The following is a 12754-nucleotide window of genomic DNA, read 5'->3' on the forward strand; positions in this document are numbered from 1 at the left end:
GGCTACTGTGCAAGGATCTGGCAATGCAATGAGTTTTCAATCGACCATCTGCCATGTGGCACAATATTGCCTACACACTGCACTGCACTGCCAGATTTTTGTACAGCAGACAATTTTTTCCTGCTTGGTCGCTCCTTGAAGGAGTCTTTGCCTCTTGCCTCAAGTTCTTGTATTATGGATCTTAAGGACTGTCTCTAGAAATTGCAAAAGGAATATGAGCATCGTGAATACTTGCACGAAGTTTGGATGGTTGTCATGCCCTAGTTGCTGTCGATTGTTTCATTGTTGACAAAGACCTAATTCTTGCGGTTCTTCGGGGACTTGGAGATGAGTGTAGTGATGTTGTCACCTCGATTCGTCTACCTGTTGAACCACTTACTTTCTTGTATTTCTGCTATGAGTCTTTCTTGCAAAAGTACCATTCTCATTTTCTAACATTTATCATTCTTTTAATGTGTTTGGTATTTATTTTAAATTTTATTTTCTTTAAAAGAATTTAGTCCATAACTTATTTCTATTCATTTTTTGCACTAGTCATTTAAAATGGAAATGCAAAGTGAGATATAATAACAAATAAGCATAAATATATATTCTTTTTGTGAAAATTCTATTGTTTCTCTGTTTTTTCACTTCTAAACCCTAATAGTCTGTTCTCAAAATTTATTATCATTTTTAATCAAAATTTCATTTTAACATATCAAACTTATTTTTTATTTCATAATTTATTTTGGATAAAAGTTATCAAATTATATTTTATTTCTAACAAAAAATGATTTATTGTACTAATTTTCTTTAAAGCAAAATGGAAAATAAGAATTGATACCAAAAAAATCCTTAGAAGAAATGAAGTTAATTTTTTCATAAATGAATTATGTCATTCTTTGATTGAGATTGTTTGATATAATTTTGTAGAACCTCAAAATTCCAAGTTGCCACTATGCAAATCTATGATTACCCAAAAATAGGGTAGAAATCCATGGTGATCTTTATGGACTCAATTATTTTGAAAAAGGACACATTTATCCTAAGTCACATGCCTGCCTAGTCAATCGAGACACTTTTCCTTATCTTAAAAGTTGATTTCATTAAATCCATAAGAGGAAGAAAAAACAAAAAGGTCGATTTCATTGTTGTAAGGGTATTGTAAGGGCAGAACTACGACAATTGATCGTCAAGATAGAAGATGTACATCCCTTCTTTTGGGCAGTTGAAGAACTCAAGAAAGTAAGGCTTATACCTTCTCCTTTGGGCAAGAAAAAGAAAACCATCTCCCCCTTACAATCACAAATTATGTAAGGCCTACAAGTAAAAAATAATAAAACATTTAAAAAGATAAATCCCATCACCTTCACCCTGTGGGCCTGTCGGGAGAGACGATCCGGACTCTTCTCGTGACACCCCTTTCAATCTCTTTTATGATTCTTCCTAATTTAACTGTTATGAGATTTTTTTGCTGTCATCGCTAATCAATCGATAATTATACTAACATTACGACAAAAGAGTGAGAAATCTTCATATTCATCATTTTCATTAATAATATTCCCTTTTAATTTATTCTTCTCATCCTTCTCATGCGTTTTTGTATTAAGGTGTAGACGATTATGAACAACTAAATTATTTAGACCAACAACTAACATTGAGATCTCAAATGAATGGCAGGTATCATTCATGATCATTTAATTGTTGGATAAATTTATTTAGTAAACAAGGAGATCAATAAAATTAACAAACCCAACTTGCACTTTGTCAATTTCCATACAATTTGGAACTATCTATATATATATATACAGATGTAAGAGTGGAACTAATTGTACCAGAGAAGTCACCGCTGCTGCAACATCTTTGGTCTCCCAACATTCAGGGACGAGAGAGAGAGAGAGAGAGAGGGAGAGGGCGATGGGTTCCATCGGAGTTGAAGAGAAGAAGCTGCTGCAGCCTCATGTGGCTTGCATACCATTCCCAGCACAAGGCCACATAAATCCCATGCTCAAAGTGGCAAAGCTTCTTTACCACAGGGGCTTCCATGTAACTTTTGTCAACACTGAATACAATCACAAGCGAATACTCAAATCAAGAGGCCCTGATTCTCTCAAAGGCTTTCCTAACTTCCAATTCCATACCATCCCAGATGGTCTATCATCACCTGATATTGATGCTACCCAAGACATCCCAGCCCTCTGCCACTCTACCACCACCGCTTGCTTGCTTCCCTTCCGCAACCTTCTCTCCAAACTCAACTCCACACCCAACATCCCTCCCGTCACGTGCATAGTCTCTGATGGTGCCATGTCCTTCACTCTTCAAGCTGCCCAGGAAATTGGAGTCCCTGAAGTATTGTTCTGGACCATCAGCGCCTGTGGTTTCTTGGCCTACATGCACTTCCCCCATCTCATCGAAAGAGGACTTATACCTCTCAAAGGTATAGTCAGTATCTCCATACTGAAATTAATTAGAGCTCATTTCTCACTTGAACATCTCACTATAATTGAAGTCTCTACTTGTTTTTTGTTTGCACTTAACAGACGAAAGCTACTTATCCAATGGGTACTTGGACACTCCTTTGGATTGGATTCCAGGGATGAATGGTATTCGTCTCAGGGATATTCCTAGTTTTATTCGAACTACCAATCCATCCGAATTCATGCTTGGCTTTATCAAAGGAGAAGTTGGCAGAGCTTCCAAGGCTGATGCTGTAATTTTAAATACCTTTGATGACCTAGAGAAAGATGCCATGGATTCATTGTCAAGGATGTTGCCCCAAGTTTATAGCATTGGCCCTCTTCCATTGATTTTGGATCAGATTAAAGACGAGAGTTTGAAGTCTATTGGATCCAATCTGTGGAAAGAAGAATCTGGGTGTCTTAAATGGCTTGATTCTAAAGAACCCAGTTCGGTGGTTTACGTCAACTTTGGGAGCATCACAGTTATGACGCCTCAGCAACTTGTGGAGTTTGCATGGGGACTTGCTAATAGTGAGCAGACCTTTTTGTGGGTTATAAGGCCTGACCTTGTTGCCGGAGACTCGGCCGTTCTGTCAGCTGAGTTCTTGAGCCAAACCCAAGAGAGAGGCATGCTTACAAGTTGGTGTCCACAGGAGAAAGTGTTGAACCACCTTGCCATAGGTGGTTTCTTAACCCACAGTGGGTGGAACTCTACACTAGAAAGCATCTGTGGTGGTGTTCCTATGGTTTGTTGGCCATTCTTTGCAGAGCAACAAACAAACTGTAGATACTCCTGCACTCATTGGGGGATTGGTACAGAGATTGACAACAATGTGAAAAGAGATGATGTGGAGAGGCTTGTGAGAGAGTTGATGGAAGGAGAAGAAGGTAAACAGATGAAGGCTGTAGCATTGGCTTGGAAAAGCAAAGTGAAAGAGGCAAGTAGTTCTGGTGGGTCTTCTCTTGTCAATTTTGACAATTTGGTGTATGAAATTCTTCTTTCAAAGCCAAATTAATTTTCACTTCACCAAAACTTTATTTTTCCTTTAGCTCAGAACTTCTCTTGTCAATTTTGACAATTTGGTGAATGAAATTCTCCTTTCAAAGCCAAATTAATTTTCACTTCATCAAACCTTTTTCTTTTTTTCCTTTTGCTAAGAAATGTACCCAATACCAATTCAACCTTAGTAGCTTTGCTAGCTGGATGTTATAGGCAAGGTTTAAAGTATTGGTATCGAATATTATATCGGTCAGATGATTTTAAGAGACATATCGTCTTGTATCAAGTATTGTATCACTATGGCTAATGTATTTGAATGTAATTTAGTGGAGAGATGTATCGAGATGTGTCGTATCGTTTTGGTCAAATATGAATATATATTGGCTAGCATCGTATGGTATTGTCAAATACTTTAAACCTTGGGTATATAGTATACACTGATGTATATCTACCCAAAAATAAATATTACATGAAAAGGAATTGATTGTTGGCTTTATATTGGTCTTATTTTTTTGATGCTTTTTTTGGGTAAACTGCATTATCGGTCTTTTAAGTAGTTGAAACTTGAAACGAACCGAACCATTATCCTTGAATTTCGGTATTAATTCTTTTTATTTTTTATTTTGTTGTATTGGACCTTTTGAGGCAATTATAGGGCTTGGGAGACTATTCTAATTGGCCAATAAAAATATGTTTTTATGTCATTGGTTTTTTGTTTTTGCGACTGGATTCATGGCAAAGTCAATAGAATTTTTTTGTGATAATTGTTGTTGTTCTTATATTATAGATTAATTACTACATTATCTTATATATTTTTTAAATTACTAATCCAATCTTAAACTTCACCTATAATTACTCTTGCCCTCTGCTGTTAAACTCCGTTAGTTAAATGATGATGTGGCAATTTCTTTTCATTTAAAAATTTAAAAATAATCCTAATGTTTTATTCTACTTATTTATATATACTTTCTACTATATTACATTATTATTTTAGTAATTAGGAAAAATTAACCCTAATTAGGTAGCTCCTTATTTAAATTTTTTTTTTTTTATATTTATTTTTCAATTTGGTGTTACTTTTTAGTTTTTGTTATTCACTTTTCAATTTGATGCTATCAATTTTAAGAAGTTCTCATTTCTAATTTTATGTTATGTTACCAATTAGATTTTCATTTATTCATTATCTAATTTGGCATTATCAATTTTAGAAGGTTATTTTTTCTTAGCATAAAAAAATAATTTAGGCAATATATTTTTGAATTCAAAATAATACAACTTTAAAGTTGATACTTGATATGATTTCTTTTTCTTCCAAATGATGATAGTATTGTTTTTTTTACTTTAATATTAGAAGAACAAAATAGACATTAAACATTCAACTATATCCGCCTCTTAACATTTAGAATTGAAGGGGGCAACAATAATTTCATAAGAAGTAGAACTCTTTTAGTAATTAAATTATAGTATAGGAAGACAACAATAATTAGCTCATTTTTTTTGCTTTACAAGTTTTTATTATGCAACCACTATTTTGTGGGTAAAACTAGTAATCACCTACTATTATTTTTAAAATTACATGGCACCTACATGCATAATTGCAAGTTATCAACAGTTAAATTCTGTTGTTAAATGAGTAGTTAAATTACCTAAATGCTCTTTGGTTTTCATACCCAACTCCTAAGTGAGTAAAAGGAACCTTCAGCCATGGTCTTTCTATCCCTTGCTGAAAACTGCTTTCTCATTTTCAAATATTTTTCATTCTTTTAATCTGTTTGGTATCTATTTTAAAATTTATTTTTCTTTCAAAGAATTTAGTCCATAACTTATTTCTATTCATTTTTTGCACCAGTCATTTCAAATCGAAATGCAAAGTGAGGATATTATATATATTCTTTTTGTGAAAATTCTATTGTTTCTTTGTTTTCTCACTTCCGAACCCTATTAATCTGTTCTTAATTTTTATTAGAGCAAATTGCAGTGGCACCCCAAAATGGAGGTCTTAAAGCACTGGCACCCCACTTTATGTTTAAAAAGCACAAAGACCCCAAAATTGGATTTTCATTTGATATATTTGTCAAATTTATCGCTGAAAACAGTTAAATCACTGTTTTTTTTAAAAATATATGTATAATAATCAATGTCTGAAAGGTTTTCAGTGACAAATTGGACAAATATACATATAAAAAAAAAAAAGTTCAATTTTGAGGCCTATGTGCTTTTTAAACATAAAGTGTGTTAGTGCTTTAAGGCCTCCATTTTGGGGTGTCACAATTTGCTATTTTTAGTATCATTTTTAATCAAAATTTCATTTTAACATATCAAACTTATTTTTTATTTCATTTATTTTGGACAACAGTTATCAAATTATTTTTTATTTATGACAAAAAATGATTTCTTGTATTAATTTTCTTTAAAGCAAAATGAGAATTGATACCAAAAATCCTTAGAAGAAATGAAGTTAATTTTTTCATTAATGAATTATGTCATTCGATTGTTTGATATAATTTTGTAGTACCTCAAAATTCCAAGGTGCCACTATGCAAATCTATGATTACCCAAAAAAAACAAAGGGTAGAAATCCATGGTGATCTTTAAGGACTCAATTATTTTGGAAAAGGACATATTTGTTGTAAGTCACATTCCTTGTCAATCTTTGAGAAAAATATATGTATATTCTTTTTGTGAAAATTCTATTGTTTCTCTATTTTCTCATTTCTAAACTCTAATAATCTGTTCTTGGTTTTCATTTTAACATTACCAAACTTATTTTTTTATTTCATAATTTATTTTGAGCAAAAGTTATGAAATCATTTTTTATTTATGACAAAAAATGATTATTGTACTCATTTTCTTTAAAACAAATTGAAAAATAAGAATTGATAGAGTGATAAGATCTATACTACTCAGTGGAGAGGTCATGTGTTCGACCTTCGCGAAAGACAAAGTTCCCTCTGAGGATATAATCGAGGTTCATGCAAAGCTGGCCCGAATCGAATGAACTTTAGAGGAAAAAGGAAAAAAAAGAAAAAAAAAAGAAAAAAAGAAAGAAGAGAATTGATACTATAAAATCCTTAGAAGAAATGAAGTTAATTTTTTCATAAATGAATTATGTCATCTTTTATTGAGATTGTTTGATATAATTATGTAGAACCTCAAAATTCAAAAGTAGCTACTATGCAAATCTATGATTATCCAAAAAAACAGAGTAGAAATCCATGATGATTTTTATGGACTCAATTATTTTGGGAAAGGACAAATTTATCCTAAGTCACATGCCTTGTCAATTGGGACACTTTTCCTTCTGCTACAAGTTGATTTCATTAAATTCAAAAAAGGAAGAAAAAACAAAAATGTCGATTTCACTGTTGTAAGGGCAGAACTATGACAATGATGGTCAAGATAGAAAAATAAGACGCATAACCTTCTTTTGGGCAGTTGAAGAAAGTAAGACTTACACATTCTCTTTTGGGCAAGAAAAAGAAAACCAAATCACGTTTTAGGGTGAGAGTGTGGATCATCTCCTCCTGATGGCTTAACAATCACAAATTATGTGAGGCTTACAAGTAAAAAATAATAAAATATTTAAAAAGATAAATTTCATCACCCTCACCTTGTGGGTCCCCCTATAATTCGTGGTCAATAGCTGTTGGGGAGCACTCTATGCTCCCCATCGGGGGAGACGATTCGGACTCTTTTCGTGACACCCTTTTCAATTTCTATTAAGATTATTCCTAATTTAACTGTCATGAGATTTTTTGCTGTCATTGCTAGTCAATCAATAACTAGATTAAAATTACGACAAAAGATTGAGAGATCTTCGTCCTCATCATTTTCATTAATAGTGTTCCCTTTTAATTTCTTCTTCTCTTCCTTCTCATGCGTTTTTGTATTAAGGTGTACAGGATTATGAATAACAAAATTATTTAGACCAATAACTAACATTGAAATCTCAAATGAATGGTAGGTATCATTCATGATCATTTAATTGTTTGATAAATTTTATTTAGTGAACAATAAGACCAACAAAATTAAGTACCTCCAAAACCAAGATTTTAACATCTTCACTTAATGTAAAATTCAACCCACATATTCAAAAAAAAAATTTGTGGGTTCCATTTGGTTTGGTTTCACTCTAGATATTCAACTATAGTGTAATAAAAATAATTGAAGAAAATAAGGAATTTCTATTGCTTGACACACTATGTGGATGCAAAGGATGATCCAACTTGAGACATACACATTAAACAAATAATATATTTTTTTAATCTTTTTGTTTGGTGAGATATCTTTTCTAATCTTAAACAATATTGCATTAGGCCGGTCCGGAATAAAGGGCGGGGGAAAAGGGGAAAATTCTGAAAAATGTAGATTTACTTTCCTTAAATCTCAAAGGAGATTGTTTGGTTGCTTGGTTGATTCAAGGAAACTCCGGGCCCCAACTTTCCCACCCCAGCCTTTAAACCCACAATTTGGTGGGACTTGTGGGAAAGTTGGGAAAAGTAAAAGGGACCCCCCTCCTTTCCAATCCTCCTTTCCTTTCCTCCCCTCACCCCCATGGACTCATATTTTTTCCCACATCTTTTTTCCTACCCCACCTTTACAAACAAACGCAGCCTAGAGTTTGACTTTAGTTCTGCGCAACTAATATACAATACTATACTGTAAATGGTCGCAATTTTGTTTGGTACCACGTATTAATTGCGCACCTAAGCAATTTCCATTCCATTGACCTTATTACATTTGAAAGTCAGGAATTTTCATGGTGCGATAAAATATTTCACGGTTCTTAATAAATCACATGTGAATCTATCATAAGAAATTACAGCTGTTGAATCTTAATATTTCTACTCGTAGTCTTGGACTTCTTCTATTTTGTTCGTTGTTGCTGATATGGAGGCGAGTGTAAATGCAAGCTCGGAAGCTAAGGCTTCAATGGCGCGGCTTGTAGTTGGCAAATTGGACAATAATCTTTTAAGTAATATATTTGTCTCTTTATTATAAAAAATAAAATAAAAAATTGGAAAATAATCCATTCAAATTGTATGGAAATTGACCAAGTGCAAGTTGGGTTTGATAGTACTCTATTTTTTTAATCGTTACCTGTTATGAGACTGACGTACACCATGACAAATTAGACTAGCACTCCATATTTTAATATACAATATTTAAAAGTGCACGTTTTATGATTTTTATCTTTTGATGAGAGTTACATCTGAGCAAGCTATTAGCTCCTCCGGCTGCTTCTTATCTATATATATATATATAGAAATGAAGATTGGAATTCATTGCACCAGAGAAGTCACTGCTGCTAGCTGCAGCATCTTTGGTCTTCCAACATTCAGGGACGAGAGAAGCAGAGAAAGAGAGAGAGAGGGCGATGGGTTCTATCGGAGTTGAAGAGAAGAAGCTGCTGCAGCCTCATGTGGTTTGCATACCATTCCCAGCACAAGGCCACATAAATCCCATGCTCAAAGTGGCAAAGCTTCTTCACCACAGGGGCTTCCACGTTACTTTTGTCAACACTGAATACAATCACAAGCGACTACTCAAATCAAGAGGACCTGATTCTCTCAAAGGCTTGCCTGACTTCCAATTCCATACCATCCCAGATGGTCTCTCATCACCTGATATTGATGTTACCCAAGACATTCCAGCCATTTGCCACTCTACCAGCACCACTTGCTTACTTCCCTTCCGCAACCTTCTCTCCAAACTCAACTCCACACCCAACATCCCTCCCGTGACATGCATTGTCTCTGATGGTGTCATGTCCTTCACTCTTCAAGCTGCCCAGGAAATTGGAGTCCCTGAAGTATTGTTTTGGACCACCAGCGCCTGTGGTTTCTTGGCCTACATGCACTACCCCCATCTCATGGAAAGAGGATTTACACCTCTCAAAGGTATAGTAATCTCTAGACGTACTGAAATTAATTAGAACTCATTTCTCTCTTGAGCATCTCACCAATTGTTTTTTATTTGCACTGAACAGATGAAAGCTACCTATCCAATGGGTACTTGGACACTCCTTTGGATTGGATCCCAGGGATGAATGGTATCCGTCTCAGGGATATTCCTAGTTTTGTTCGAACTACCAATCCATCCGAATTCATGCTTGACTTTCTCAAAGGAGAAGTTGGCAGAGCTTACAAGGCTGATGCTGTAATTTTAAATACCTTTAATGACTTGGAGAAGGATGCCTTGGATTCACTGTCAAGGATGTTGCCTCAAGTTTACAGCATTGGCCCTCTTCCATTGATTTTGGATCAGATTAAAGACGAGAGTTTGAAGTCTATTGGATCCAATCTATGGAAAGAAGAATATGGGTGTCTTAAATGGCTTGATTCTAAAGAACCCAGTTCGGTGGTTTACGTCAACTTTGGGAGCATCACAGTTATGACGCCTCAACAACTTGTGGAGTTTGCATGGGGGCTTGCTAATAGCGAGCAAACCTTTTTGTGGGTTATAAGGCCTGACCTTGTTGCCGGTGACTCTGCCGTTTTGTCAGCTGAATTCTTGAGCCAAACCCAAGAGAGAGAGGAATGCTCACAAGTTGGTGTCCACAAGAGGAAGTGCTGAACCACCCAGCCATAGGTGGTTTCTTAACCCACAGTGGGTGGAACTCCACACTAGAAAGCATCTGTGGTGGTGTTCCCATGGTTTGCTGGCCATTCTTTGCAGAGCAGCAGACGAACTGTAGATACTCCTGCACTCACTGGAGTATTGGTGCAGAGATTGACAACAATGTGAAAAGAGATGATGTGGAGAGGCTTGTGAGAGAATTGATGGAAGGAGAAAAAGGTCAACAGATGAAGGCTGCAGCAATGGCTTGGAAAAGCAAAGCGAAAGAGGCCAGTAGTTCTGGCGGGTCTTCTCTTGTCAATTTTGACAATTTGGTGAACCAAATTCTTCTTTCAAAGCCAAATTAATTTTCACTTCAACAAACATTTTTCTTTTTCTCCTTATGCAAAGAACTGTACCAAATACCAATTAAACCTCTGTGGCTCTGCTAGTTGGACGCTATATATAGGTATATATTGATCAGTATCAACCCAAAAATAAGAAATACATGGAAAGGAATTGATTGTTAGCTTTGTATTATTGGTCTAAGTAGTTGAAACTTGCATACCATTATTCTTCAATTTCGGTATTGATTTTTTATAATTTTGTTATATTGAACCCTCTGAGGCAACTATAGTATATAGGCCTTGGGAATTGGTTAATTAAAATATGTTTTTTTTTCTCTTTTTTTTGGATTCATGCCCAAGTCAATAGAATTTTTTTTTTTTTTAATTTTTGTTGTTCCAGTACTATAGCTTAATTACTTATTTATTTTTTATATATTTTGAACATACTAATCCAATCAGACCCCAGACCCCCTCACTGCCAGCGACCACAACCTACTCCCATTAATAGTAGTAATTTAACTATAGGTAACTTGTAATTATGCATATGGGTGCTATGTAATTTTAAATATAATAGTGAGTGATCACTAGTTTCATCCAAAAAATGGTAGGTACAGTATAATTTTCTTTAGTTTAATTATATTATGTACAAGTATGCTACATCCTAGGATATTTGCTCTCACAAACGTCGTCTCGAATAAGTTTGGATGAAGCTCAATAAAATAATGAATCTTGAATAAGTTTGGATGAAGCTCAATAAAATAATGAATCCATGTAATTGAATATGTCAACTGTGCCAACAGCACAAATTTTATTTTATTTTATTATTTTATTATTTTAATTGTTTTTGTATTTTTTTTGAAAAGGTAGCTTGTTACTATGGGGTGGGATTTAATTTACTAATATACGCCGCCGAGTGGGTGCGAACCCATGACCTCCCTGTGGGAGGGCAGGACTTTATCCGCTTGACTAACCCATCATTGGCGACAGCACAAAATTTTCGTACCACCATCAAACTGGCATGAATCTCATGGTATACCTTCAATTTGGTTTGTATGCTAGTCCTCAAAACCATCCATAAAAGATGTTGATCCTGTGCTTTTTCTTTTCCTGAGCAAATTACACGGCACCCACTATAAATGGGGCAAAACTCTTGATCATCCGCTATTACCTCTTAAATTACATGACACCCTCACTCAAAATTACAAGTTACCACAATTACATTTTTAACTAAGTAGACGTGTAAAATCACCAAAATACCCTTATTGCATTCAACTAAAATATCAAAAGGTGGCATATACTGCTGGGTGTCTACCAAAAAATAAATAATACTTGGCAAGGAATTGATTGTTGGCTTTGTATTATCGGTCATAATTAGTTGAAACTTGAAACGGAACTGAACCTCTATTCCTCAATTTCGGTATTGAATTTTTATTATAAAAAAAAACCATAAAGAAACTGGATTCATGGCAAGCTCAAATGAAACGGTTTTTTTTTCCTTTATCTTTTAGAGAAAGGGTGTTTTTATGAATGAATTATATTAGGGAAAATATCACTTACCTCCCCCCTTAGTTGGACAAATAGCACTTACACCCCCTCTTAGTTGGATAATATCATTTACCTCCCCTCTTACCTGGCAAATATATCAAATACCTCCCCTCTGTTAACTTTTCCGTTAAATTTAACTTTTACATTTAAATATTTTACTAAAACCCCAAACTACCCTTGGTTAAAATATTTTTTATTTTAAACCCTAAATTATCGTAATCACCCTAATAGTAAAAATATTAAATTACCCTCAATTAAAATAATTATTAAAAACTAAAACACCATAGTTAAAACCTAAATTATCTTTAATTATTAAAAGCCTAACATACCCTTTTTTTTTTCTTTTTTTTTTATCAAACAATTAAAAAAACACATACTACTATCAACTAAAATTAAAAATGCAATTAAAAAAAAAGGTATGTTGATAAAATCAAAAACGTACTACTATTTTGGGTTTTTTAATTGTTAGATAAATTTTATTATTTTTAATAAAGGTATGTTGGGCTTTTAATAATTAATGATAATTGGATTTTAACTATGATATTTTGGTTTTTAATAATTATTTTAATTGAGGGTAATTTAGTATTTTAACTGTTAAGGCGATTACTGTAATTTAGGGTTTAATTTAAAATAAAAAATATTTTTAGTTAAGGATCGTTTGGGGTTTTAGAAAAATATTTAACGGTAAAAGTTAAATTTAACGAAAAAGTTAACCAGAGGGGAGGTGTTTGATATATTTGCTAGATAAGAGGGGATGTAAGTGATATTATCCAACTAAGAGGGGGTGTAAGTGCTATTTGTCCATCTAAGAGGGGAGGTAAGTGATATTTACCCATTATATTATGTACAAGTGTGTTATCGTT

General features: G+C 34.0%; 2 protein-coding genes across 2 annotated transcripts; both read left to right on the forward strand.

Moving 5' to 3' along the window:
• Nucleotides 1-1829: 1829 nt before the first annotated feature.
• Nucleotides 1830-3654, forward strand: LOC149027745 (7-deoxyloganetin glucosyltransferase-like). The gene is made up of 2 exons (XM_089165446.1): nucleotides 1830-2419; nucleotides 2523-3654. Exons 1-2 carry the CDS (start codon nucleotides 1897-1899, stop codon nucleotides 3455-3457), a joined length of 1458 nt encoding a protein of 485 aa, XP_089021572.1. The 5' UTR covers nucleotides 1830-1896; the 3' UTR covers nucleotides 3458-3654.
• Nucleotides 3655-8741: 5087 nt separating this feature from the next.
• Nucleotides 8742-10622, forward strand: LOC149027746 (7-deoxyloganetin glucosyltransferase-like). The gene is given in 3 exon segments (XM_089147353.1): nucleotides 8742-9341; nucleotides 9431-9966; nucleotides 9969-10622. Coding segments are annotated over 3 exon segments (1458 nt in total). The 5' UTR covers nucleotides 8742-8818; the 3' UTR covers nucleotides 10368-10622.
• Nucleotides 10623-12754: the final 2132 nt, after the last annotated feature.

This window comes from Hakea prostrata, chromosome 1, assembly GCF_041222555.1.
Source record: "Hakea prostrata isolate BN-2017 chromosome 1, UWA_Hpros_2, whole genome shotgun sequence".
Taxonomy (NCBI): domain Eukaryota; kingdom Viridiplantae; phylum Streptophyta; class Magnoliopsida; order Proteales; family Proteaceae; genus Hakea; species Hakea prostrata.